The following is a 27,075-nucleotide window of genomic DNA, read 5'->3' on the forward strand; positions in this document are numbered from 1 at the left end:
ATACAGGTTCCACAAATGTGACTTAGGCATGCACTAACATTTCTATAATGTTATGCATGAACATAGGAGATACAATACAAAAAACAAAGGCGCCAAGATCCAAATAAAAATAGAAACTAATTGAAAAACTCAGGTAAGGCATGTAGCTTCATGACAATTACCTTTCATGTCTGGAAATGCTGATGAGATAAATTGTTGCAAAATGCAGAGAAAGAGAGGAGGAAATTTCAAAGAACGAATGGAAGGATTGCAATGGGGCAGAAGGCCACAGACAGAAGTACAAGGTAGCAAAAGTTTGCAAGTGCCATAAAACTGGACTTGCCTTCTACCACCTTGAGGCTGCATAAAGCCATCGTACATTTATTATCAAAGTACGTGTCCTGACGAAGGGTCTCGGCCCGAAACGTCGACTGTACTTCTTCCTATAGATGCTGCCTGGCCTGCTGCGTTCCGCCAACATTTTGTGTATGATGCATATTTATATACAACATTGAGATTACAGGCAGCCACAAAAGAAACCGATAGAATCCATTAACAGACCACTGTACACCCATTGGGCAGGAAAAAAATGAATCATGCAAACAATAAAAGCAAATTAACATTCAGAACTGAAGTTCACGAAAGTCAATTCACAGCCACGAAGCCAGTCATCACTGCAGCGATCCAGGAGCCCGATAATTGCAGGCTACAGCCTCAGTTCAGCGCAGAAATGAATAAGCCTCACAGAGCTGAACACCAGGCCGTCCTTTTCCTCCGCCCTCCAACACTCTGACCGTTTCAATCTAGCCTGGTGCTTTTAAATTGGCCAAACCTCAGGTCCTTACTCTCAGACCCAGGCTCTACCACCTCAATTTGGTCCGTACCTGACCTTTCCAATCTGGCCTGGGGCTTAAATCAGCCAAACAGTGGGGTTTTCCTCACTCTCGGGCCTGGGCCCCGCTGCCTCAACTCAGTTCTGCTGCTTTGAATTGCCTCTAAGTCCGTCCCAGCAATGATCAAACGTTGGCTTATTCCTTGCTCTTGGGGCGGTCCTGTCCTGTCCTGCATCTCTGAGACTTCAGTTCACACCACAAGAATGCCAAGTCGTACAGGCAGTTCAAAAGTTCAGCTCCGAAAGGGAAGTTACAGGCTACTGATTGCAGTGATAGTTTCTGAGAAAAAGTGTGATAAGTTAATAGTTTTGTTTGCTGCCAGTATCTTGCCGCTGTGCTTCACCAGCACCATTTTAAAAGCTGTTTTTACTTATCTCTGACAGTCTAAGATCCAGATATCTGTTCTTTTTCAATGCACCTTTATGTCTCAAATTACATAATTAACATTTTTCTATGAAACTCAAATGACTCCAGGCAGCAGTTCAGAAACAAACTTGCTCTCTGACCTTCTGTCAAGATATTTTTGAAAACTTTTAATGCTGAGGATTTATGAGTAGAGAATCAATTTTTTAAGTCGATGATCTTTCAGAGCCTTACTTGAGCCAAGTAAATGCATACTAGACAATGAAACAAAAATAATGCAAATACTGAAAATCTGAAACGAAAACAGAAAACTGCGGAAACAAGTCAGAGAGTATCTGTAGAAGAGAATAGAGTTAATATTTCTGGTCACAAACCGTTTGTCTTCAACGCAAAACATTAACACTTTTCTCTGACGCTGCCAGGTATACCGAGTGTTTCCAGCATTTTCTGTTTTCATTTCAAAGTACCAGTCAAGGTAAGAGTGACTGGCTCACTTTACTCAGGAACAGGCAAAGGTAACGCGGATCAAATTGTTTTAAGTTTATCCAGTTTAGAGTCGAAATCAAACAGCGTGGTAATCATTGCTAAAGAGAAAAATTTCTCAGTATCACATGCCCCTGGTAATCTTGGGTTCTCATTCAGGTTTCCCTCGGTCTTGATTCCATGTTTAATATTCACTGAATAGCAAACAACACTGGGTAATAAATCTCTCAAACAAAACTTCGGGAAATGTTCAGCACTTCGTAAGTACGGATTTGTTAGTAATTCAGGAACGAAGTATTGGAATTGGAAGTAAATTCAAGCTAAGCTTTCAAGAACTCGGATGATAAAGCAAGAGAGAGGAAAATGCCCTTAAAATGTTTCAATGGAAAGTGAAATGGGCAGAGAACCCGATTCCAGAGGGCCTGCCTCACCCGTTTCCTCGCTGGTCCTCGGTGCTTACGGCCCAGGTGCCCGCTGCCGCTCCCGCGGGCCGGGTGACAGGCGGCTTCGCGTCCCTTCTCAGAGCCCTCAATGTCCAGCTCCGGCATGCCGGCATGAAACAAAGTCTCCATGATAGCACGGAGCGAACCAACAGCCTGCACACAGGCCGGAATGCTAGACGGCGGGCGGAAACCCCACAACCCGAGGACACGCCGGACCCAGCACGACGGCACGGCCGGAAGGAGTTTTCGCGCCCCCGGAAGAGCTTGTGAGGAGAGGCGGCCATTAGGTGGGGGGCTGCGTCTGCAGGCTGTTTCTGGACGGAGAGAGTGAGGGGATAGTTGAGTTAAATCGGACAGCACCTTGCGTGTTCTTCCTATTAATCCGGCGACTGGCCAGAAATGTCGAGAAGACGGCATAGTGACGATAATGACGGTGGGTAAAACCGGAATGGTAGAAGCACACGATATTTGCGCGGTTAGAACTGGTGCCTCTCGGCCGGTTTCCGTGACGACACTGATATGGGTGGTTGTGTTCTTTACCTGGTGCTCTTAATTTGAAAATTTTCAATTGATTTGTTTTTCCTCCCATCGTCCAGAGAACAACAGCCCGCTGTAACTGCTCTGTCCCCATTAGAGTTAGCAGAAGGAGTCCATGCGGTCCTTCAAGGTTGCTATAACATACAATTAGATTATGACTGGCATTCTGTTTCAAGTCCCGCTGCTCTGCTGTACTCAGCGTGCAACTCATCTCTGTACTAATCCTACTAACCATTTTAATATATAAAATTTACTGCGTCTTAATACATTTAATTTTTTTTTGTAATTATCAATATCGAGCTAATTTAAGATTCTTGTGATATAATTCCTGGATTTTTATAAACAATATGAATTTCCTCACCTAAACAATTAAATATGCGTCAAAGAGTCGTGCTGCAGGGTAGATATGAGGAGAGATTGAGTAGATCAGGCGTCTTATTAGCTGGGTTTAGAAGAATAAGAGGAGATAACAAGGTAGATTCCCCTGTCTGTGGAATCTAAAACTAACAGTCAGGGTTACACAGTAAGAGTTGGGGTATTCGGAACTGAAAAGAAGAGTCATTCCTTCATGTGGAGTACAATAATTTCTTGCACCATAAAACTCTGAAGGTTCAGTCTTTGATTGCATTCCAAATAGAGACTAATTGATTTCCAACCATAAGACATAGAAGCAGAATTAGACAATTTAGCACATTGAGTATACGCCACCATTCCATCTGGATAGTGAATGAATCAACATTTAAAGAGATAGTGTTGGACAATAAATTTGAGGTAGGTCAGCCATGATGTTATTGAGTTGCTTGCAGATCTGGCTCAGGGGATTGAAAGGCCTAATCCTGCTTCTAGTACTTTTGTTGTTTGGTTATGTAATACCACTGCTGCACTGCTGTCTTCAAGGGCCGTTGGACTCTGGACAAACCATAAGTAATCTCACTATCCCATATCGCAACAGCAATTCTGCTGACTTGTACCATAATTTTGTTTCAATTACAAACTAATCTTATTGCTTATCTCTTTCTGTAATGCAGTATTAATCCCTCAATTTCATATTGTAGATCTAATTGTGCTCACACTGTATGTTCCCAAGTTAATTCTATTGCTTTCCTCTTTCACTGTGCTTCCAGTAACTCATTCTTGTTCCATTAGCCAAAAATAATCCGTGTTCTGCTCCCCTGTAGTCCTGCAATATGCCTAAACCAGTACTGCTACTTTGTCATATTTCCTCAATACCGTATTAATCCAATCTAATTTCAACATTTGTGGTTTTCTTTTTCCACTTTATTTTACATTTTTGTCTAGCCCTTCCTGCTGCAGTATTAAGAGTCCTATCTGACGCATCTCTGATCCACCACATTTATTTATTTATTGAGATACAGAGTGGAATAGGGCCTTCTGGCCCTTGGAGTCACATTGCCCAGCGACCCCTTATTTGACCCTAGCATGATCATGGGACAATTAACCTACCAACTTGTACATCATTGGATTGTGGGAGGAAACCAGAGCACTCAGAGAAAACCCACGTGGTCACGGGGAGAACATCCTTGCAGGCAGTGGTGGGAATTGAACCTTGAGTCACCAGTACTGTAAAGCATTGTGCTAACCATTACACTACCATGCCGCCCCATCCTTCTCATTGTACCCGTATTGCATGTTCCCTGCCTCACAAAACAGCAAACAGCATTTTGGTCTCATTAAGCTCTCCTGAATATTTTTCACATACTTATGTCAAATTTTATTTGTCCAGTTTAAGAAGGTGTTTATGCAAACATCATTTCTCACTCCATTTTGGAAACTAGATTTTCCAGATTTTAATGTAAGCAAGCTTTTAGATTTTGCATGATTGAACTGAAAGAAAAGATGAAATTACTTTTAATAACGTAGTAGCGGTAATATTTGCGAACTGTAATAATAGTTTGTGATCTGTGCACCTTAAAAGCTAAAAATCTAATATATTTACTGACTATTACAAGAAAAGTAGTTTTAAACGAAATCCTATGTTTCAAATGGAAATTAGTTATATATAGAGGATTTATTTGGGACAACTATTAAAGAACAAAAAATAATTAAGAAAATAGCCAGGATTCTCTTCATTTATTTGGGGCACAGTGTCACTTAATTGGGACAGGAGACTGTTGCCAAAGTTTCTAACTAGCGTCAGTCGCGTGCATTTGTGTGGCTGTTAAACACTACACCGTGCTTAGAGCAAACAGTTTTAAAATAGTGTGTGTTCAAAAACACTGATTTTTGTTACTGATAGTTGATTAAAAAGCAATAAAACAACTCAGACTTGTTTTGTTCACTGCGGTTTCAAGCATTTAGGCTTGAAGATGCCAGAGATGGCCAGGAGTGAAAATTAAATGATTTTGCTACTTCAACAAGTTATGAACTACGTAGAATTTGAAGGTATTGACAGTCATCTTGAATGCTACAATGAAAATTTGGAGAATGCAATCATTGCAATCATTATGTGAAGGCAGTCCATTACCTGCACTAGGTGACTGTGCTGATTTGTTCATTTACAATCAATCAAAAGAACACAGCAGCATACAGTGGATGAATTCCTCCGTATATAACTATCAGGATCTACAGTTTTATAGTACTATAGTAAAATTGTTAGGGTGTCCAGGGAGGGGTGGCACCTCTCGTGAAGAGACTTGTCATGTCCAGTGTGGGACAGCTCACTCAACTTCGATTCCCAGCAGACACTCTGCTGTCACCTGTGGTTCCAAGTACCTGTTAGCATACAACAACAGTTACGCCACTTGGACAGGCGGGCTAATCCAAGTGAGGATAGCTGGCGGTTCTTGTACCCCGGTAAGATGGGACAAGCCTGTCCTAGCACGCCAAGTCAGCTCTGATGGAGTGGGTGAATGAGATCTACTTTGAGAATTGCCACGTATTGGTAATGTTTAAATTGATCTGTATTTCATTTAAATATATAATTTGTTACTCAGTTGAAGGTAGTTTGTCTTTTTAATGTTTTAAAATATTTCCATGACACTTTGGCTAATTGCAACTGTCACTTAATTGGGCCAAAATGTACTGGCCCCGATGTGCCCCAATTAATGGGAATCCATTGCATGCAGATATAGATGTAGTCACTCTTTTTAACTACGGAAAGTTGAGGATGACATCATGATCTATTAAAAGAATCATTCATTGAAAATTGAGGAGAAACAGTGTGATAGCAGTAAAGGAGTCTCAGGATCAAAGGTGGTGATGAATTGGCATATATGAAGGGGATTGAAAATCTGGTTGAATGGTGCCACAGCAACAGCCTCCCACTCAACGTCAGCAGAACCAAAGAAGTGATTATTAACAACAGAAAGAGGAAACTGGAGGTCCATGAGCCAGTCTTCATCAGGGGATCGGAGATGGAGAGGGTCAGCATCTTTAAATTCCTTTTCAGAGGATCTCTTCTGGCATTGACATATAATTGCCATTACAAAGAAGGCACAGCAGCTCCTCTACTTTCTTAGAAGTTTGTCATGTCATTCAGCATGACATCTAAAATGTTGCAAACTTCTATAGCTCCACAGTGGAGAGTATCCTGTCTTGTTGCATCACCATCTGGCATGGAACGCCAATGCCCATGAACAGAAAAGCCTACAAAGAGTGGTGGACACGGCCCATTGAGCATATCTATAAGGAGCAGTGCCACAAGAAAGCAGCATCCATCATCAAGGACTCCCACCGTTCAGACCATGTTCTCTTCTCACTGCTGCCATTGGGAAGGAAGTAGTTGAACCTTAATTCCCACATCACCAGGTTCAGGAACAGTTATTACCCTTTAATGATCAGACTTCTGAATCAGCATGGATAACTTCACTCGACTCCACACTTGCTGATTCCGCAATCGATGGACTCACTTTCAAGGACTCTTATTATAGGCATCCATTAGTCTCGTGAGACCATGGATTTGCGCCTTGGAAAGTTTCCAGGGCGCAGGCCTGGGCAAGGTTGTATGGAAGACCGGCAGTTGCCCATGCTACGTCTCCCCTCTCCACACCACCGATGTTGTCCAAGGGAAGGACACTAGGGCTGATACAGCTTGGCACCGGTGTCGTCGCAGAGCAATGTGTGGTTGAGTGCCTTGCTCAAGGACACAACACGCTGCCTCAGCTGAGGCTCGAACTAGCAACCTTCAGATCACTAGACCAATGCCTTAACCACTTGGCCACTCTTACATCTTGCGTTCTCAATATTATTTGTTATTTATTTAATGATATTATTAGATTTTTTTTGTATTTGCATAGTTTGTCTTTTTGTACTTTGGTTGTTTGTCCTCTTTATGTATAGGTTTTCATTGATTCCTTTGAATCTGCTGGGAATGCCCACAGGAAAATGAATCTCAGGGTAGTATATGGTGACATAACTACACTGAGATTTATTTGATAAATTTACTTTGAACTATGAATGTGGTAATTCAATCATGAAGGAAACTTGCAGCAAAATTGTAAACTTCAATTTGCCTAAACGTTTGGAGGAGCAGAGTAGTTCAGGTTAAAAAGGTGTTAAACTTGTTAGTATATTTAAGAACAGTGCAACAATATCCTACAATCAAAAAGAGGACATTCCATGTTAGATCACTTTACCTAACAATGGATTATTTAACAGTGATCATGTGATGATCAAATACAATGGGCCAGATCTTGCTGACTCAGTCATCATGCCCAGAATCACTGCCCAAGGGCATCACTGTGACAAATGAAGTTGATTTTAGAGAAAGATGAGGATCATGACATCTATGAAGGTCATAGGACATGTAAAATTTGAAGTGTACATGTTGTGCATCTAGCATGACTTTCAGTCAAATGACTGAATTAATGTTGAATTAATGATGGACCTTTTGTTTTGCAATAGGGCAACCTCATAAAAGGAGGAGGACATCTGAACCAATTGAAATTGAAGACCGATTGGAGTCTCTGATATGTCGTGTAGGAGAAAAGGTGTCGTTCATTTAAATCGTTTTAAAATATTTTCTAAAAAGGATGGAATCTTTCTAATTATTGCATGATAAGTGAAGCCTTGTAAAAATGGAAAAAAGTATCAAATCAGGAGTACCTGCTGTACATTTAACGTTTACAGACATAACTATTTTTTCATTGCAACATCTGCAGATTTTCTCATTTGTGACTTTTTTTCACTACCTGGTTGAATCACAAACAATGTACGATGGCTAATAGAAAGGAAACACTTATTACTGCCTACAATATCTCTAAAATCTTAGAAGTGATTTGGTACCTTGCATGTGTCATCAGGATAGTTACTTTGTATGCCTTATGATAGGTATTAAACAAAAGCAAGTTCTGTTCTTTTTGTTATAATTATCTTCTTTTAATACTTTATTAGTAGTAATTTGGATATATTATTCATTCCAGAGATTTTTTTGTGCATTCATTGTGCCTCACTGTATCATCAACATAAATGTTTTGTTTTACAGAGCACGTCTTCATTAGAGAGCAATCTAGAAGGACTAGCAGGTGTTTTGGAAGCAGATCTGCCAAATTATAAAAGTAAAATCTTGAGAATACTTTGTGCAGTGTAAGTTGGATGATATGAAGAATTTTGAGGCAATTTGTAAAATCACTAATTATTGTACATTAGCTCTGTTTAACTAACTGATTTGAAATTCTGGCTTTTGCAGATTTGGAAATTATTATTTATAGTTGTCCACAGCATGTGGACGTTAATGGCAATAACAGCAGTTCATGCTTATGTATAATTACCTTTGAACCAAGGGCTTGTGAAGGTATTTCAGTGGCCATTAAACATTAGCTTCATTGCTACACAATTGTGTATAGAATAAATCAATTAATTGTAATGGTAAATGAATCAATTAAGGACTGCTAGATTTTCTCTTAAAGGAGATTAGTGAATTAGAGTATCCTTTTTAGTGACAATCATTAGCATAACCTATTTAATCAACTAAATTTAAATTTCCCATCTGTTTTGAGCATGTATGCATGTCATTAGCCCAGGCCTGTGGATTAGAGTATATTGATTTACCCTTTCTGCTACTAGTCCTCTCAATTACATGTATTGTCTCCATAAGCTGCTGCTGTTAACTGGCTACAAACATGGGAAATAAAGATTAAAAAGAACTGGACATGTTGGAAATCTGATTTCAAATCAGATTTCATCTGATAGGATGAAGTCACATTATATGTGTGATTAGGGCAGTTGGAAGGAAGTATATTTCTTTATATGGGAGATGCATTTACTTTGCCCAGTACATCCCTTCTGCCACCTGCTCTGCAGTTTAAAATTACATTTTTTAATCTCCCAGTTCACACGATGGGTTGAGGATCTGAAAAATTAACTCAGAAAATTAACTTTTCATGGATGCTGCTGAGTGCTTCTATCATTTTCTGTTTTTTAACAATAGGAGGAATAGTTTCAATAGAACAAAATGGTATTGGAGGAAATAAACTGTTTATTGTGATATGACAGATATCCAATTTCTGGATTGCAATATATAAATAAATAGCTTTTGTTTTATTTGAGGCACAGGGTTACAGCATGGAAGAATCACCAGAAAAATGAATAATTTAATAGAAGGAAGTACTTCTGACTAGAAAAATATTGCCTGTTGTTTTGCTAATAGCATGAAGTAAAGACAATTGCAAGTATTTTAACATCAGTTTGTGCCCTGACATATTGGTTCTAGGTTTTCAAAGTTTATTTTTAATGATGGGTATACAGCTATAAGGTGCTTTTGGCAATGAGACCAGCTGGGCAGGTAATCACTGCATATAGAACCTTTACTTATGTTTTATATCAGGGGTTCACCCTTCATCTTGGACAATAATTGTTCTCTTCAGAGATCATGGCTAAAGAATAGTGGAGCAGAGGAGGTTGAAGTATAATCTGGACCATATGAGGTGTCATTTTAAAGTGCCAAAAATGTGAACAAAGTGCTTTTGCTGGCAACGAACTCTCCTTTTCAAAGGAAGTTTTAAAGCCAATTGTTTAACATTATGGAGTTATTGCAATTACTGAAGCCATTGTTGTGTTGGGTGTCCTCAATGTTAATGCTTAACAATTCTTGCTACATTGGAAATATTTGATTTTCTATAACAATAACAAAATACTTAGTGAATTATTCGACATGATATTTTCCTTAGAGCAAGGCAGCTTCCAGAAAAATTACCTGTATACACAACACTCGTGGGCCTACTAAATGCCAGGAATTACAACTTCGGTGGTGAATTCGTTGAAGCTATGATCAGACAGCTTAAAGAAATTTTGAAAGCCAATTTGTACAATGAAGCAGTTTTTGCTGTAAGTCTCTTTTTTTTGTGTTGTAATGGGTAGAGTGATCTGCCGTGGATAGCATTGCCATGTCCACAATTGGATTAAGTTTGGTTTGAAGTAAAATATAAAGCTCTGTGAAATCTTTTCTTTTCATCTTTTATTTTAATAAACTCTACCATGAGTGGGAGTCATTGCTGTTGGCAGTGTGATGATTATAATGGTGCCAAAGACGATGTGTGAATTACGCTCACTGCGGCATTCTGTAATTTCACAACACCCCAATTTGTACCCCAGTATATATCCCATTATATAGGGTTATATTGTTCTTCATGCCCCATATTGAACAACTGCTTCCTTCTTTCTCTGATTGGTCTTGGCTTCTTTTAATTTTGCTTAAATACTGTCACTTATAATTCTCAGAAACTTTTCCCAAAGATTTTAAACTATACTTGTAATCTCTAAAAAACTTGCAATCTGTAATATGTTAATGATGCCGTTTAACTACAATTATTATGATGGCATGTAAAATGCTTACAATTTTTATGAAATACAACCTAGTATTTTAAAATTATATAGATAGTGTGCTACTTGTAAAAGGAATATTCAGTTTGGAGTTAAGTTGTGCTCCTTGTGTAGGTTCGTTTTTTGTCTGATCTCGTGAATTGTCATGTGATTGCTGCTCCATCGATGGTGGCAATGTTTGAAAACTTTATCAGCGTAACACAAGAGGAGGACATACCACAGGTAAGAAAAAACGAGGAGGAGACACTACAGGTATTAAAAAATAAAGTGATCAAATGGGGTTGTCGGGTGGGATATTTTCCCTGTGTGACTTGATGTGGATGTTTGGAAGTTTTCTCTGTGCTCCGAGGATTCACTGCATAACTGTTGTGACGTTGCTTTTAAGACCTTTAAACCCTTCTGTTTCTTCATTTGGGAATTCTTTTAAAATACCTCATGTTGCTTTATTGGTATTCTTTATTAGTTTGTGGATAGATACCTAAGCAGTGAGATCAAATTATTGTACAATTGTAAGATAATTTTGCCAAATAAGAAACCAATTGCTTATACTATTCCTTGTCTGGCCATTTTTAACAAGCCCATTGCTGCTTCAGTCTTGCTGTAATGGACCTGCTCTCATCATTCTTAAAAAAAACATGTAGGCCCAGTCTATTGATTAAGTTTCATTTATTCCTCTTAGCCAGTTCCTTTAACACTATTTGAGATGTACCTTGGAACTTTTTTTAATTAAAGTGTATGAATTCAAGTGTTTGTTTATAATGATCCTAAATTAGAATATGTAACCAAGAGAAATTCACAATTTCCTTTTATTTTTCATAGTAGTTGATATTACTTTGATATTCATTTTTGCACATTAAGGAAATGGTGTCTTCTATAGGTATTTTAGGTAGCAAAAGGCTTTTGTATTGTAAAACCTTTTAAATATCTGTCATGCTTGTTTCACTTTGCTGTAGGTACGCTCTGACTGGTACGTGTATTCAGTGCTTTCTTCTCTTCCCTGGGTTGGAAAGGAGCTCTATGAGAAAAAAGATGTTGAGATGGATCGAATTCTTTTGCAGATCGAAAGTTATCTGAAGTAAGTAACTATTAATTCCTCTTACAATTGTGAATTAAGTGCTTAAGATAGTAAAATACTGGACTGGTCAAAGAACACTGAGGCTGTCTACAAGAAGGGTCAGAGCCATCTCTATTTCGTGAGGAGACTGAGGTCCTTTAACATCTGCTGGATGATGCTAAGGATGTTCTACGAGTCTGTGGTGGCCAGTGCTATCATGTTTACTGTTGTGTGCTGGGGCAGCAGGCTGAGGGTAGCAGACACCAACAGAATCAACAAACTCATTCGTAAGGCCAGTGATGTTGTGGGGATGGAACTGGGCTCTCTCATGGTGGTGTCTGAGAAGAGGATGCTGCCTAAGTTGCATGCCATCTTGGTCAGTGTCTCCCATCCACTACATAATGTACTGGTTGGGCACAGGAGTACATTCAGCCAGAGACTCATTCCACCGAGATGCAGCACAGAGCATCATAGGAAGTCATTCTTGCCTGTGGCCATCAAACTTTACAACTCCTCCCTTAGAGGGTCAGACACCCTGAGCCAATAGGCTGGTCCTGGACTTATTTCATAATTTACTGGCATAATTTACATATTACTATTTAACTATTTATGGTTCTATTACTATTTATTATTTACGGTGCAACTGTAACGTAAACCAATTTCACCCGGGATCAATAAAGTATGACTATGACTAAAATATACAATTTATTATTTGATTTTATTTTGAGCATTTACATCATAGCTCTAAGGAGAGAAAAAAAGTCTCATCATTGTTCTTAAATGTAAAACTCCTGTATATTTGAATTGTGACCCCAAATTGTAGATTTCCACACAATAGGAAGCAACCTTTCCACATTCACAATGTCAATATCTTTCATAATCTTATATGAATCAATTAAGTCACTTCTCATTGTTTTAAACTCTTATCAGCTGCAAACCTAGCCTGTCCAACTTTTTGTCAGATGTCAGTCTCAATGAACTGTTTTCAACTGCTTCAAATACATGTGCACCCTTTGTTTAATAAGGAGACTGACACTGCATACAGTACTCTAGAAATTTAATTTTCATTTTCTTCCTGAAGGTAAATAATAACATTGTTAGTTTCCTAGCTGAAACTTTAGAGGCACGTACTGGAGTATTTTGCTAATGCTATTATAGCGTCACCAATGACTGAATGGGGTCAATCTCTGCTGCTGATCTCCCTGTGACCATGTGGGTTTCCTCTGGGTGCTCCTCCCACAGTCCGAAGGTGTACAGGTTAGGGTTCGTAAGTTGTGGGCATGTTATTTTGGCATCAGAAGTGTTGGGATATTTGTGGGCTATCCAGCACAATCCTCACTGATTTGATTAGATGGCAAATGATGGATTTCTCTATATGTTTTGATGTACATGTGACAAATAAAGCTAATTTTTAATCTTTATTTTATCTTTAATCACTTGAAATGTTAACCTGTGAACCATCTACCAAGCACTCAGAGGTCTTTAATTTTTAAACCTCTATATTGCCTCACCATTTAGGTGATAATTTTTAGTCTTCCACCTAAAATAATTTCACATTTTCCAAAGTTATGCTCTGTTTGCCAGATTTGTGTCAATTCAGCTGTATCCTTTAGTAACTGCTTTATGTCCTGTTTACAGCTTATTTGTCCTACTATCTTTGAATCATCAGCAAATTTAGCAATTTGTACTGTACCTTTTGCTTCTTATCCAGATCATTTGGATAAATTGTAAAAAAAAGTTGAGGGTATAGCATCAATGCCAACCTGAAAAAGATCCATTTCCTGTAATGTATCAATCTCAATATGATACTCCCATACTGTAAACTTTAGTTTTCTACAATAGCCGATGATTCAGAATCTTTATCGAATATCTTATGGAAATCTATTTCATGAACTAGTTCCCCTTCATTATTCAATGCTTTCCTACATTTTCCCAATGCAGATGTTGAGTTAACTGGTTTGTAATTCCCTGTATTCTGCCTCTCATTTTGATTAAAGAAATTATTCTTGCTATTTTCCACTTAAATGGAACCTATGCCATATCCATGGAATTTTATTTTGATAGCCTCTTTTTAGGATGTGGGATATAATTCTGGTAGCATTCATAACTTTTCTAATAGATAAAAGTGTGAACTCTGCTAATTTCCAGAAACCTTTCAAATCCTTGCTTTTGTCTAGATTAAATAGGTGAAGTAGTGTGTTGACTGGGGTTGGTCAAAAAACGGGCCCTTTCTGTGTTGTTTTGAGTTATGAAGTGTTTGATCATGTTTCTAAGCTTTTTTAAGCTTAGTTCAAAGTACTTTTATGTACCTTGGTGGAAATGTCTCAAAAATGTTAGAGCTAATATAGATTTTCAAATTTGATGCATAATTTTTCCCTCTAACACTAGTCTTCTGTGCATGGAGCCAAGGTTATGTTTGATATTTACTCTTATCTGTTTGTAGGAGACGACAAAAACATCATGTCCCAATGCTACAGTGCTGGAATGCTGAACAACCACATTTACAGGAGGAGGTAAGAAATCTAATAGAAATTAATCGAAAACTAATGCATTTCATTTCAAATAGGCCCTAAGTTTTTTGCACATTTTTGTTGAGCTGTAATTCAAGTCAGTCTCCCTTAGGAAAGGTTTTCCTGTTGGATATGCTTTGACAAATACTCATTCCCATATTAGTGTACCAATTTTAGGATTCATCATATGATTTGAACTTTCTTCCTCACTGGATAAGAATAAGACTTTAAATTGAATACACGAGTGAATCCATAAGTCCGTTGTAGTAATTGAAGGTCCAGTGCAAAAACTAATCAAGTAAAACGCATGCTGTGAGGAAATTGTCTGTTAGTATGATATTGCTTAATATCAAGGCTTGTATATACCTTGATTCACAACTAAAATAATGCAAACTTTAAAACTTTAATTATTAAGCAATGCTCGTGATTCTTCTGCTCCTCATCACTTAAATAATGCCATTTCAGCAAAATTGGTAAAGGTTTCTAGTTTTTATTTGTTCTATCTTGATTGAAGGCCTATGGACAAGTAGAAATGAGACTACACAAAGGAAAAAGGAAATGGTATCTAGAAATTAGGCAAGATGCAAAGGGTTGAGGAGAAGAAGGAATGTGGAACATGATTTTATATATAGGCCAAAGTATTTGTTGATAAATAAATCTGTTTTGTAGCTTGACAACGCAGTAATGTCTGGATTATGAAGAGGCTATGTTTGGCAGATCTTGTACTGCACCATGGAGGCTTGGATGTTTAAATCAGAGCTCTCTGTATAATGAGCCTTCAGTCCCAGCATGAATTTAATTATAAGAGATAATCGGAAGCCTGGTTATTCCTAGCAAGTGAAATCTGTGTTTAATTACTGCTCGATCACAAGCAAAGATGAAAATTGACAAATTACATCAGGGAGATCAAGTGATCTGAAAAAGCTTTGGGAAAGGAACACTGAACTTTTCTCTTTCCACCTATTAACAACACAGATAGAGATCTTGTATTCATTCTAATGTGCAAGATAATTCTTGCAATTATCCCAATGATGTGAGAAAATGGCTGGATTAGAAAAACTGAAAGTAGTAACAATTCAACACGGATGTCTTGGAATTAACCAGAAATAGCTTGGTAACTTATTTAGGTGTGCAGTGCTTTGGGCACTTGCTTAGTTATTTTAAATGAGATTTTCAGATAATTGCATATAAATTATGCGTATTTCTTTCACAGGTACTACTTTACAGTATTTTTGCTCTTTATTTACGAGTGCATTGAGAGGTTTTGGAAATTTTGATTAATGTTTGTACAATTTAGTTGATAGCTGTATTATTTAAGTACTCGCATTTCTAAAATTAGCTACATATCAGAGCTCTGATTCTTGTAAACAGCAATCTCTAAACTCCAGAATGTAATCCTCTCCTGAACAGACATTCTAAGTTCACATATTATTCTATATTTTTTCGTTAAATTTTATTTGTGTTTTTTACTTGAAATATTGATCACAAACCAGTCAAATTTTGGAAATGATCACTAATTTGTTACAGTATTTATCAGATTTACTCTGCTTTACTTTGGTAAGGGTAACATGATCAAATATATTACATAATGTAATGGCCACTTGTTGTCTCCTGTACAGTATACATAAAAATTATGCTGCTTCTTAATCTGCATATCCACATTCACCATCTTCCCTTCTCATTGGCTTCTATTGAATTGTGGTACTATTAAGTCCTCGACCTCTGCAGAGGGATATAGATAGGTTAAGTGAGTGGGCCAAAGTCTGGAAGATGGAATACAACATTGGTTAATGTGAGATCACCCACTTTGGAAGGAATAATAGAAGAGCAGGTTATTATTTAAATGGTGAAAGATTGCAGCATGCTGTTGTGCAGAGAGACTTGGGAGTGCTTGTTCATGAATCACAAAAAGTTGGCTTGCAGGTACAACAGGTTAGTAAGGCAAACGGAATGTTGGCCTTCATTGCTAGAGGGATTGAATTCAAGAGCAGGGAGGTTATGCTGCAACTATACAGGGTACTGGTGAGGCTGCACCTGGAGTACTGTGTGCTGTTCTGGTCTCCATACTTGAGGAAGGATATACTGGATTTGGAGGCAGTGCAGAGGAGGTTCACCAGGTTGATTCCAGGGATGAAGGGGTTAACCTATGAGGAGCGAGTGAGTCGCCTGGGACTATACTCTCTGGAATTCAGAAGAATGAGAGGGGATCTTATAGAAACATACAAAATTTTGAATGGGATAGATAAGACAGAAGTAGGAAAGTTGTTTCCATTGGTGGGTGAGACTAGAACTAGGGGACATTGCCTCAAGATTCAGGGGAGAAGATTTACGACAGAGATGAGAAGAACTGTTTTTCCCTGAAAGTGGTGAACCTGTGGAATTCTCTGCCCATGGAAGCAGTTGAGACTTCTTCACTAAATATATTTAAGATACAGTTAGATAGATTTTTACATAGGGGAATTGAGAGTTATGGGGAAAAGGCAGGTAGATGGAGCTGAGTTTACGGACAGATCAGCCATGATCTTATTGAATGGTGGGGCAGGCTCGATGGGCCGGATGGCCTACTCCTGCTCCTATTTCTTATGTTCTTATGGATAAATAGAGTCAGAATAGGCTCAATCACATCCATGGTGAACCTTTGCTCATCTGCACTAGTTTTGTCCTCCTAGCATTTCTTTTAATCTTGCCCAAGTGATCTCTTTTCTTTACCAACTTCAGCTTTCTAATTCAGGTAGCTTGTTAGTTGTACCTTTTCCAGAACCAACTGAGGTTTTGTTATAGCATTTATCAGTAAAATAAAGTTTAGATCAAATTGAAGTAATTCTTGCACACACTACATTACAACCTTGGACTGACTGACTGATTAAGCATTGAAAAATATTTATTTTTCTGCAGTACTTGGACTGTCTGTGGGCACAAATTCAGAAGTTGAAAAAGGATCGTTGGCAGGAGAAACATATCTTGAGACCATATTTGGCTTTTGACAGTGTACTCTGTGAAGCCTTGCAGCACAACCTGCCGCCTTTTACTCCACCTCCTCACACAAAAGACTCTGTATACCCTGTTCCACAAGTCATTTTCAGAATGTTCGACTACACAGATGCCCCTGAGGTATGTAGCAGCTTATTTTTGCAGTTGTTGGTCACTAGTACATGAACTGCACTTAGAATCATTTGCTGAATAGTGGCAGATTCTTAATATGACTGTACTTCTGTGCAGTGCCTGAAATGCTTTTCAGCATTAAAATTGTGATACAGATGCAAGTTGTTGGTTATGTAAATACTGGGGTAAACACAGAATATTAATGAATTCAAAATTTAATGCATGAGCAACTACTAAAAATAAAGTTGAATAAATGAATATTTGTGCCCAGATTTTGCAATAGTAACCCAGATATTCACGGTAACTAGTGTATTTCAGTCTGGAAAGTCTGAAGTTGCTGTTAGTGATACAGACATTCTCAATGGGTTGTGCTGTTGCAGCCTTCACATTTGAGAAAATTTAACCAATATACGCAATAATCCCCCTGAAAAATACTCTGAACTCTTATGTTTTATTGTATGAGATTTAAGAGTTTAATGGCATATTAAGCGACAATTATTTCTTAACCAGTTATTGGGTCCTCAGCAGTTATGTAAATGTCTTGTCATTCCCTTAAATAAATATTTCAAAATATGGATATTAAAATAAAAAAGTGGTATTTCAGTTGCTACTTTAATCACATGTTACATATTTCTTACATTAGAACAGTGACTACACTTCAAACGTACATCATTGGCTGTAAAACGATTTGGGACGTTATGAAAGAGACATGAAAGATGCTATATAAATGCAAGTCTTTCTTTCTTTTACGTGTATGTTCCAATTTTTTTTTTCATTTAGCAATCTGTATGATGCTTAAAAAGTTAATTAAAAACTGTGCTTTATGCTATCCGTGAGAAATCTTTAATGTGATTGGCTGCGTAGCCAGCTTAATAACATCACAGTTGCAGGATATCAGAGGTTCATTTGAATTAATGCTTAACAACAAAAGGAAGCTAAATTTTCAGGGCAGCTTTTTTGAAGTTCAGCATTGATTCACTGCTGACTGCAAATTCTTGGCCTTTGTTCATGTATGTGCATCACTTATTTAATTTGTTTAATATAGGATAGTGATAATTGTTCAGATATTTTAATCGTTAAATCAGATGTTAATTTTTGAAACCTAATAGGCTGACATCTTTAGAATCAAACATGGATCATTTGCATAATAGACATTTTGAAGGAAAATAATAAAGCAGAGCATGTTGCCATAACTCCTGGGATAGTGTGGATTTGGAACTGAGCTCTCCCCCTTGAGTTCTGTGAGATGTGCTACTAAATTACTGGGTTGTACTTTTGACACTTACTACCAGTGGAACGGGCCATTACCTGTCTTCTTCAGATGTTGTAAGTGCTGAGCAACACACAGAATACTAAAGGAATACAGCAGGTCAGGCAGCATTTATGGAGGGTATCAGCAGTCAATGTCATCAGGTCTGGAAAGGGAGTGGCAGAAACCAGAATAAGAAGGTGTGGGGTGGGGGAGGGGTACAAACTGGCAGGTGATAGGTGAGGGAGAAGGGGGAAATGTAGTAAGAAACTGGGAAGTGATAAGTGGAAGAGCTAAAGGACTGAAGACGAAGGAATCTATTAGAAGAGGACTGGACCATGGAATAAAAGGAAAGAGGAGGAGTAGAGGGATTTGATAAGCAAGGAAGAAGAGCAGAAGGGCTGAGAGGTTAGCCAAAATAGGAATGGAAAAAGAGTGGGGGGGGGAAGTAATTACTGGAGTTCAGAGTTATCAATGTTCGTGCCATCAAGTTGGAGGATATCCAGATGGAATATAGGGTATTGCTCCTCCAACCTGAGTTTGGCCTCATTGTGATTGTCTCTCACACTCACCTACCTGCCTCTTGATAGTTCACAATGCATTTTAGGAATATTACTTTATCTCCATAAATCACCTCCTTTGAAAAAAGGTTTTCCTGTTAGAAACTGAGCCAGTATCATAGATAATGCCTGGGCACAATGACAGTGGAAGGGAAATTTAAGAAGTTGGAACAAAGAATGTTGTGGGTACTGACTTGATTGTTGTTTCACAATTTAAAGATATATTTGGATATTTTCTATTTATCATTAGGGGAACAAATCTGTTTTCAACATTTTTGTGTTATTAGTTCTGTGATGTTGTGCCGAACAACAGCTCTGTCTTCATTCTATGTCAAGTCTGCCTATTCTGAAGATAGTCTTTGGTTCAGGAGTGAAATCAGAAAGTCTTTGCTAATTACTTGCTGACTTTCAGTGACCCAAAAGCCTCACTGACATTTGCCTTGTAGCCTTCTATGAAGAATGGCTAAGAGGCTGATGTATGGCAGAGGAATGAAAATTTCTTAGCAATATTCTGACCCAGAAATTCAGTCTAAATATAAATGGTTTGTCAGCAAGAGTGTTTTTAAGTGCTTTAGTTTATTTTTTTGAATACACTGTTACAACAACAACTTGCATTTATATCATGTTTTTAATGTAGTAAATGTCACATAGGTACTTCACAGAATTGTACTTTGGAAAACTAGATAGAACCAAACACATAAGAAGGTTAACTGAAGGTTTGGTCATAGAGGAGTATGCTTGAAGGAGAGAAATCTGGAGAGAGAGAGCATTCTAGAGATTCGTCTATAAAAAGAATCATACAGCATGACAAAAATTACAGCCATTTTGTGGGAATTGTGCAGGAGTTCAGAACAGAAAGTTCTTGAAGGGTTTGACGTTTACAGGAGGACTGAGGCATACAAGGGACAATGAGTATGAAAACTAAACTGGGACATTGGTGAAGTGGGAGCTGATGTTGATTAGTGAGCATGTGAGATAATGTGCACAATGTAGGCAGTGGTAATATGACAACTGATGTGGAATTGTTGGTTACAATATTTTATCACAGCAGGAAGTTTACTTGTTCTTATTTTGATATTGCCTAAGACTAGATACTTATTCTCAATTTATCTATTGTTACTTAAACTGAATAGTAACGTGTTCCTTTGGGTGTTCAACCACCATAAATTGCCTATCTGCTAATGATGCACTCTTCTTGGCCTTCACCCCACTCAAACATTCTTTTATCTCTTTATCCCTTTTCTTAGTTTTTTAAACTAGTTTTGTATACATGAAGTATTACGGTTTGCTAATCAGCTCAGTTATTTGGATTATTTCCATCATTGAAACACGTTTGTTTTGAAACCTTTATTGATAGTTAATCTTTGGCAATCTAGGAGATGCTCAGATCTTGAACTGCAGTTTTGTTAGACTTCAGTTACCTGAGTTAATTGTTTCAAGCATGATATTTTGTTTGATGTTCAGTTGTATTTATTTTATATGGTTACCTGGATACTGTCAAAAATGGCTAAATTGAGAATACCAGCTTTAAAAAAAATCACATTTTTATTGTAATCTCTTGCTTTAGGGTCCAGTCATGCCTGGCAGCCACTCTGTTGAGAGATTTGTAATTGAGGAAAACCTCCGTTGTATTATCAAATCTCATTGGAGAGAAAGAAAAACATGGTAAAGTTTGGACATCTTTTTGAATTCCTGTAGTAACTTTTTTTTATTGTTGAGGAGAATGTCGATAATGGTAAAACTCCATTAATCTGACACTCAGGATTTGTGTAGTGCTTGGACTGGCAGTTTTTCTAGACCATTAGACGTCATTCTAATTAAGACTCCAGCACAATTTTAATTTGCTTTAAATGTTACACTCTAGTATATTTTTCAACAAATTTCATGAGTTTTGAAGGAACGTGATGGGGAAGTGACCACGGTGAGTTTCATTGGAGTCTGTTGCTGAACCACTTGGATTTCTAAATGTCTTAATTGATTAATGGAGTTTTACGTATTTTAATGCTGTATTAAATATTAATATGCAATATTTTAAAACTAAAGAAAAAATGGAAAAAGTTAAAACGTATTGGTGCAGTCAGCAATACGCAGAGCACCAATTAATGGAGTAATTATTGATGATGGTGTTAAAGTTATTGTAAGTCAGTTTTTCAGTATCTAGTAATTGATCTTGCCAGTAAAAAATATGGATTAGATTTAACGAGACAGATTTGAACATTGCACAAGAAGATAATCTATTTTCTGGGTGATATTGGAATTTTTATTTCGGTAGTTTAATTTGTTGTGCCTGATGTTTTTTCACTAACAGTGCTGCACAGCTGCTGAGTTATCCAGGAAAAAACAAAATTCCTCTGAATTACCATATAGTAGAGGTATGTACCTTTTATAATGGAACTTGGTAACTTGAATTTTATTTACCAGAAATTTTGCTTAGCTAATAGAGAAACTGAAGAAAAGATAGCTCAAATTGTAAAATTCTCCAGACACTGGTATTTTGTATAGTTTATAAAATCTTGGATTGTATAAAGATTTGCTTTATTAAGGTGTGCATATAAGTTTAATTTATATAAAAAAGAGAGAGCAGAAGTGAATGCTTGTTTAGACTGAAAGAAGTCAAGCAGTGGGGATGGCTTTGAAAGCACCTGATTTTCTGATATGGTTTGAAGTCAAGGTCAATTATACAGAGAATTATTTTGTTATTAGCATAAAGTAGGAAATATAGTTTCATAAGGAACAAAATTGTAATAGACTGATCATATAGGCAGATGTGTTGCCATTCAAAATTTAGTGCAGACCAGTGTGAGGTGATGTGTTTTGATAAAGGGCAAGGTGAAGCAATATAAATTATACAATTTTAAATTGATTTTTGGGAGTAGACATGCTGATAGGACAAATCAGGAAGCTCTTTCTTTCCAAAAATATTGTGATTGTTTGGCTTAATGAAAGTGTAATAGCAAAGAAGCTGAGCTTGTTAGTAATTGGGAGTATTACTAAACTCTATCCTCCAAACAGTCCCCATAATCTTATTACTAGTAATAGTATTAAGATTACGGGGAGGATGCAGAAGAGATTTATTGGAGTGATTTAAGGATGAAAGAGTTCAATTATGCAGAGGAGTTTGGAGTAGAAAAGGTTTAAGAGGCAAGTTAATGTTCAGATTTATAGAAGGATATGATGGGGATTTAATACAAAGCAAAAATGTAGTGTCCTTTACAAGTACAAGGTAATTAGCAAGAGACGCAGAGATAATACCAAGAATTTATTTACTTAATCTGTTACCTTACATGTTTATTGGCTTCACTATCAATGAAGTATGACTGATATCTTCCATTTGCAATCTAATGCAACTACTCACCCAGATTACTCCATTAGTACCTTTCAAGCCCCTGAATTTTCTCAGGCAGTTCCTATGGATTGAGGATGACTTGCTTAGATTTAATTTTGTGACTCTAGATGACTGTCTGAGATTCTTCCCGCAATAGGGCAGGAAGTGCCTGATGGAATGTACAGATGGGTAGTTTGAGCAGAGGGGAGTTCATCATGACTTCTTCCAGAAAGTCAAGGGTAGCACATGCATTGAAATTTTACTCAAGTTATCCTGCAAGTCACACACTATTCAATAAATAGAGGTATATTACCATTCCCTCTTTTTAATCACCTGGTCTAAATCCTGAGACACTACATTGTGGGTACAACATCACCAAATAACTAGAGGTTTACAAAAGTGGCTTATAAACAGCATATCGAAAGCATGAATGCTACATGAATGAGAAGTCATAATCTGCTGAAATGCTATACGTCCTCTAGACCTTAATAAAAAGGAGAAAGGAATGAAAAAAAGAGATGCTTAGAGGTAAACAACAATAAAAGTAGATAATTTCAGAGTATATGGTTCAAGTTCAATGTGCATGTGAGCAAATCATAAAAAGGGAACTTGACATTTTGACATTTTTTTCCACATTTCTGCACTTGTTTTAGCTGAAGTTTGGAGGCTTTAAGATGCTCATTAAAGTATGGTTGTTATGGTACTATAAACATGTTAATGTACTAGTATTTCTGTTTGCCTCCAGTAGCCTATAAGAAATGCTCTGTAATAATGCTACCAATTGTTTCATAGGTTGTCTTTGGAGAACTTTTTCGGTTGCCCCAACCCCCTCATATTGAAGTCATGTATACAACATTATTGATTGAACTCTGCAAACTACAGCCTGGCTCTTTGCCACAAGTTGTATCCTTTTAGAAATGTTCCATTAAGGTCATCTCCATGGTAAAAAGTTGGGAGATAGCGTAAAAGAAACTCTGAATGTTATGTGGTGTAATAATTTTCATATTCATTATATATAACTTTCTTCGTTCAAATGTCGGTTGCATGTTCCTCTCTATAGATGCTGCCTGACCTGCTGAGTCTTACAGCATTTTGTGTGTGTTTCTTTGTTTTCACACTTATTCTCACTTTTCTTGCAAAAGAAGCCGTTAGTTACTACACACCTCAGTGTTGGAAAGTCATTGCAAGAGAAAATATGATGTTGACATTTGAGTTATCTAGGTAATTGATTTGAGAAGAATAGTTCATACTTACATTTTATATATTTGTCTTTACTGTATATGTACACGTGAATATGTAGACTCTATTAAGAAGCACATCTTAAATAATTTGAAGTTGAATCTTGGCTGTCTTATCCAACAACTAGAGTGTAAGTTGTTTGAGATTCTGTTTTTCATAATTTCTAGTACTTCTCGTTATGCCTTCTGGATTCATGCACTTCAAATTAGGGGCTATGAAGCAAACTCAAGATATTTTTGAAGTATTTTAAGTTGCATTTTAGTGGACTTGATCTGCTATTGAGATGTTGTTTTGCTCTTCAACAATTGATAACTGTCACCATCCTCCCTTCTCTCTTTCAGACTTTTATTTTCAAAGCAACATTTCATGGCATATTTTACTTAACTAGTCAATCAGCTTGCACAAGCCACTGAGATGTTATACATGCGGATCGATGCAATGAATACAATTTGCGTGGACAGGTGACTTTGCATTGTTTTAAAAGTAGCTTTGTATGGTATAAATATTCTTGTTTTAAATTTTAGAATTTTAATATAATTGTGATCCAGGACAAGATTGAGGAGTAGTTAGTGAGAATGTCAGAGTACAGAATTATCACAGTTAATATTTTCTCCCATTTGGCATCATTGCTTTACAGAGATAAGATTACTTTCTCCATCTCTCCCCCCACCCCTCTGCCTCCCCTGCTCTTCCACCTTCCCCGCCTCCCCCCACCCCTCCACCCCTCCCTCAAGGAATTATTTAGATGTACAATGGTAAATGCCAACTCTGTAGTCTGTTGTAGTACCACACTTAACTTGGAGTTTCTTGGTTACAACTGCATCTTCTGTGCTAGGTTGACTGTTCTCGTACTAGTCATGGTGTGCTAGTGGGGCTTGGGTTAAAGAGAAAGAAATTACTTGAGATTCTTCAGTAGTTACATGAGTGTGGAGTAGAATTAAAGTTCTGTGTGAAGTTTGAGATAGCCTGTCACTGAATAACCATTGGGCTTGCACAATAAAAATACTCATTTCTGCCAATGTGGATGGACCCATAACTAGATTGCTGAATTAAATCTTAGAAGACCAGAGAAAATTTAAAATCAACCTTGCAATAATAAGAGCATGGATTCAATGGCAGCCTTCTCCCTGACAAAGTGGTTGTGTTTGTGACATTTCAAAGCTTGAATAGTCTGTGCAGAGAGTGATCAGAAATCAGCATTATTCTATGTAAGTTTAATGAGCCAATCAGTTCAACTCAGAGTGAAATTCTCCAGGTAGAAAATGTTTCTTCCACCCTTCACCTTCCCGTTCCTGTTCAATCCCCCACCTCACTGACTTGATGTTAAATTTATTCCTCCAAATTTTATATCTTTTGCATTTTCAGATTTATCAACTGGTTTTCTCATCACTTAAGTAATTTTCAATTCAGATGGAGTTGGGATGACTGGTAGGTATTGCTTATTTTGGATTACAAACATGAATTTGGAGTCTCTTTAAATTAGCCCTCAAGTAGAACTATAATTTGAATCCTTTGCATATTTTAACTTGCTGTAAAAGGGCAACTTAAGTGACCTAGTCAAAGTAATTGGTGCAGGAGGGTAGAGGCAGGTATGATTGTATTGCTCTGACATCTCAGGCCTTTTTATATTGGTTAGAGGCTGCTGGAAGTGGAATAGGAGCTAGAGATCTGTAGTAAATCATTGCTGAACAGTTCTTCTGCACCACCAAGTGGCAGATCAGCAAGTGACAGAATCTGTAGTTTTGATTATCTGCTAAGGGTATTTTCCTGCAGTTTAGACATACTTCAAGTGAGCTTCATTTGAAATAATCAATGCTTCCTTCTCTAGTGGGAAGAAGGAAAACTATATATCCAAAATTGGTGGTTCAGTTCGTTTTGCAGACCAGTGGCGATGGTACTGATTAAAAGTGGCAGGGGTTAGAGGACAGAATTTTATTTATTCCAGCAATTGAATATTACAGCCATGAATACAGTCACAAGGTAAACATTAGTGGTTTAAAGACAAAGCTCGCTACTTAAACCTGGTCAGCTGTACCAGTGGCTTTAACTCTTTATGTAGTAGCATGGTGATGTTGCTTTGCATTAGATGTGCATCATTACTATTTGTGAATTTTCATTGATGTAGCTAATAACATTTTCTTTTCCAATATTGTTTATTGATTTCTATGTAGAAGAATACAGAGTTCAAAAGAATACATATTATAAGACAAAAGAAAAAGTATAATAATACCAGATACAGTATTTTGAATCACAAACTCCTTACTCTATATTCATATTGATTAGATTAATTCATATATTAGAATATAAACAATTTTATTAAAAACAAGGGATCTACACCCACTACCAAAGTCGAAGCTGTTTGGGGGAGAAAAGAAAAAACAGACTTATCAGATAATAAAATATACTATGAACCAACTTCTATATTTTAACAAGAAGTCAAAGATTATGCTGTAGTATATATTCCTCTACATCTGTGTTAGATGATTTCGCAGTTAAGGATGAGAGTTCCTTTGTCTCTCGCAAATGTGCTGTTACATTGCAGGGCAAGTGTTCTGGGGTTGGTAGTATATCAAGGTTCCATCATCTTTGGGTGCTGTGTGCGATGGCAATGTGTAGCAGTTTCAGTGTGTCTCTGTGTATAGTTTTGTGATATTTATTATTTATGTATGTGACCATGAATTAGCTGCTAGAATTGTGTGCTGAGACTGCATTCTGGCATTGAAATTTGGTGTGTTTTTTTTTATCAGTGGCTTCCTTATCTGTGGGCATGCTGAGGAACTGTGAAGAATGTTTTTTCAGGCCATGTTGACACTGTTCAGTCAGAAATTTTATTCGCAGACATTGGAATTAACTATTTGTTGAAGGAATTAAGATCTCTGAATAAGCAAGTGGGGTAGATCAGAGCTTGGAGGAACAGGGAGGAGCTTTCTACAATAATGGATCATAATTGGACATCACATGCACACTTCTGAGTCTGAAGTTGTTAACAATATTGATACTGACATTGATAAACTGTGTTGGTATTGTGGCAATACATTGAGCCTTTGGGTGCACATGCCAATGGCTGTAATGTACAGTGTGATTATGATTTTTACTAAGGTCCATTTTATTAGAGTTTAAGGGACTGCTTGTTTTCTCATAAGCATTCCAATAGATTGGCATATTTCTGTACTTATATTTTGTTGCATAAATAATGAGTTTTTTCTCTGTACTGCAAACACACATTCACACTCTCTCTCCCTGCCAATGGGCTCCTTTACTAACATGTCAATGTGACACTCTTCTGCCAAATGTCCCCATGTTATCCCTTCTTCCCACTCTCCCCAACCCCACCAAAATGCTTACACACCCTCTTCTCTCAATATGCACACAGGTCTGACTGCCTGGCTCTGGATCCTGACAAAGCCAAACCGAAGTTTTTGCGTGAAGTGTTGGAGAAATGTATGAGGTAAGTAAACTTTGGTTTGTGATCCCTGCTATTTTTGTATGGTGGATATTGCTTTTGTCAAAAATGGCAATGCCCAATTTACCATAAAAGGAATTGGATTTTCCAAATGTT

The 27,075-nt window shown here is 37.4% G+C and overlaps 2 protein-coding genes across 4 annotated transcripts in view; one reads left to right on the forward strand and one right to left on the reverse strand.

Annotated features, from left to right (window-relative positions):
- Positions 1-2,407, reverse strand: part of LOC140211719 (thiosulfate sulfurtransferase/rhodanese-like domain-containing protein 2) — a 29,077-nt gene extending 26,670 nt beyond the window's left edge. Inside the window, exon 1 of the mRNA XM_072281810.1 lies at positions 2,150-2,407. Within this exon, the coding sequence (XP_072137911.1) occupies positions 2,150-2,290 (141 nt within the window). The 5' untranslated portion in view covers positions 2,291-2,407. The remainder of the gene's footprint in view (positions 1-2,149) is intronic.
- Positions 2,408-2,422: 15 nt separating this feature from the next.
- The window catches only part of LOC140211716 (nuclear cap-binding protein subunit 1-like), a 60,686-nt gene continuing 36,033 nt past the window's right edge, over positions 2,423-27,075 (forward strand). Inside the window, exons 1-14 of one of the 3 annotated variants that reach the window (XM_072281804.1) lie at positions 2,423-2,594; positions 7,562-7,647; positions 8,142-8,242; positions 9,826-9,982; positions 10,592-10,699; positions 11,431-11,552; positions 13,975-14,044; positions 16,937-17,152; positions 20,520-20,617; positions 21,261-21,324; positions 23,070-23,180; positions 23,913-23,977; positions 24,882-24,944; positions 26,890-26,964. In XM_072281804.1, the coding sequence (XP_072137905.1) occupies positions 2,561-2,594; positions 7,562-7,647; positions 8,142-8,242; positions 9,826-9,982; positions 10,592-10,699; positions 11,431-11,552; positions 13,975-14,044; positions 16,937-17,152; positions 20,520-20,617; positions 21,261-21,324; positions 23,070-23,180; positions 23,913-23,977; positions 24,882-24,944; positions 26,890-26,964 (1,370 nt within the window). In that variant the 5' untranslated portion in view covers positions 2,423-2,560. Of the gene's footprint in view, positions 2,595-7,561; positions 7,648-8,141; positions 8,243-9,825; positions 9,983-10,591; positions 10,700-11,430; positions 11,553-13,974; positions 14,045-16,936; positions 17,153-17,806; positions 17,896-20,519; positions 20,618-21,260; positions 21,325-23,069; positions 23,181-23,912; positions 23,978-24,881; positions 24,945-26,889; positions 26,965-27,075 lie in introns of those variants that run through there. The other 2 variants (XM_072281805.1, XM_072281806.1) reach the window with 2 other exon arrangements.

The sequence above is a fragment of the Mobula birostris genome, chromosome 17 (genome assembly GCF_030028105.1).
Source record: "Mobula birostris isolate sMobBir1 chromosome 17, sMobBir1.hap1, whole genome shotgun sequence".
In the NCBI taxonomy this organism is placed as follows: domain Eukaryota; kingdom Metazoa; phylum Chordata; class Chondrichthyes; order Myliobatiformes; family Myliobatidae; genus Mobula; species Mobula birostris.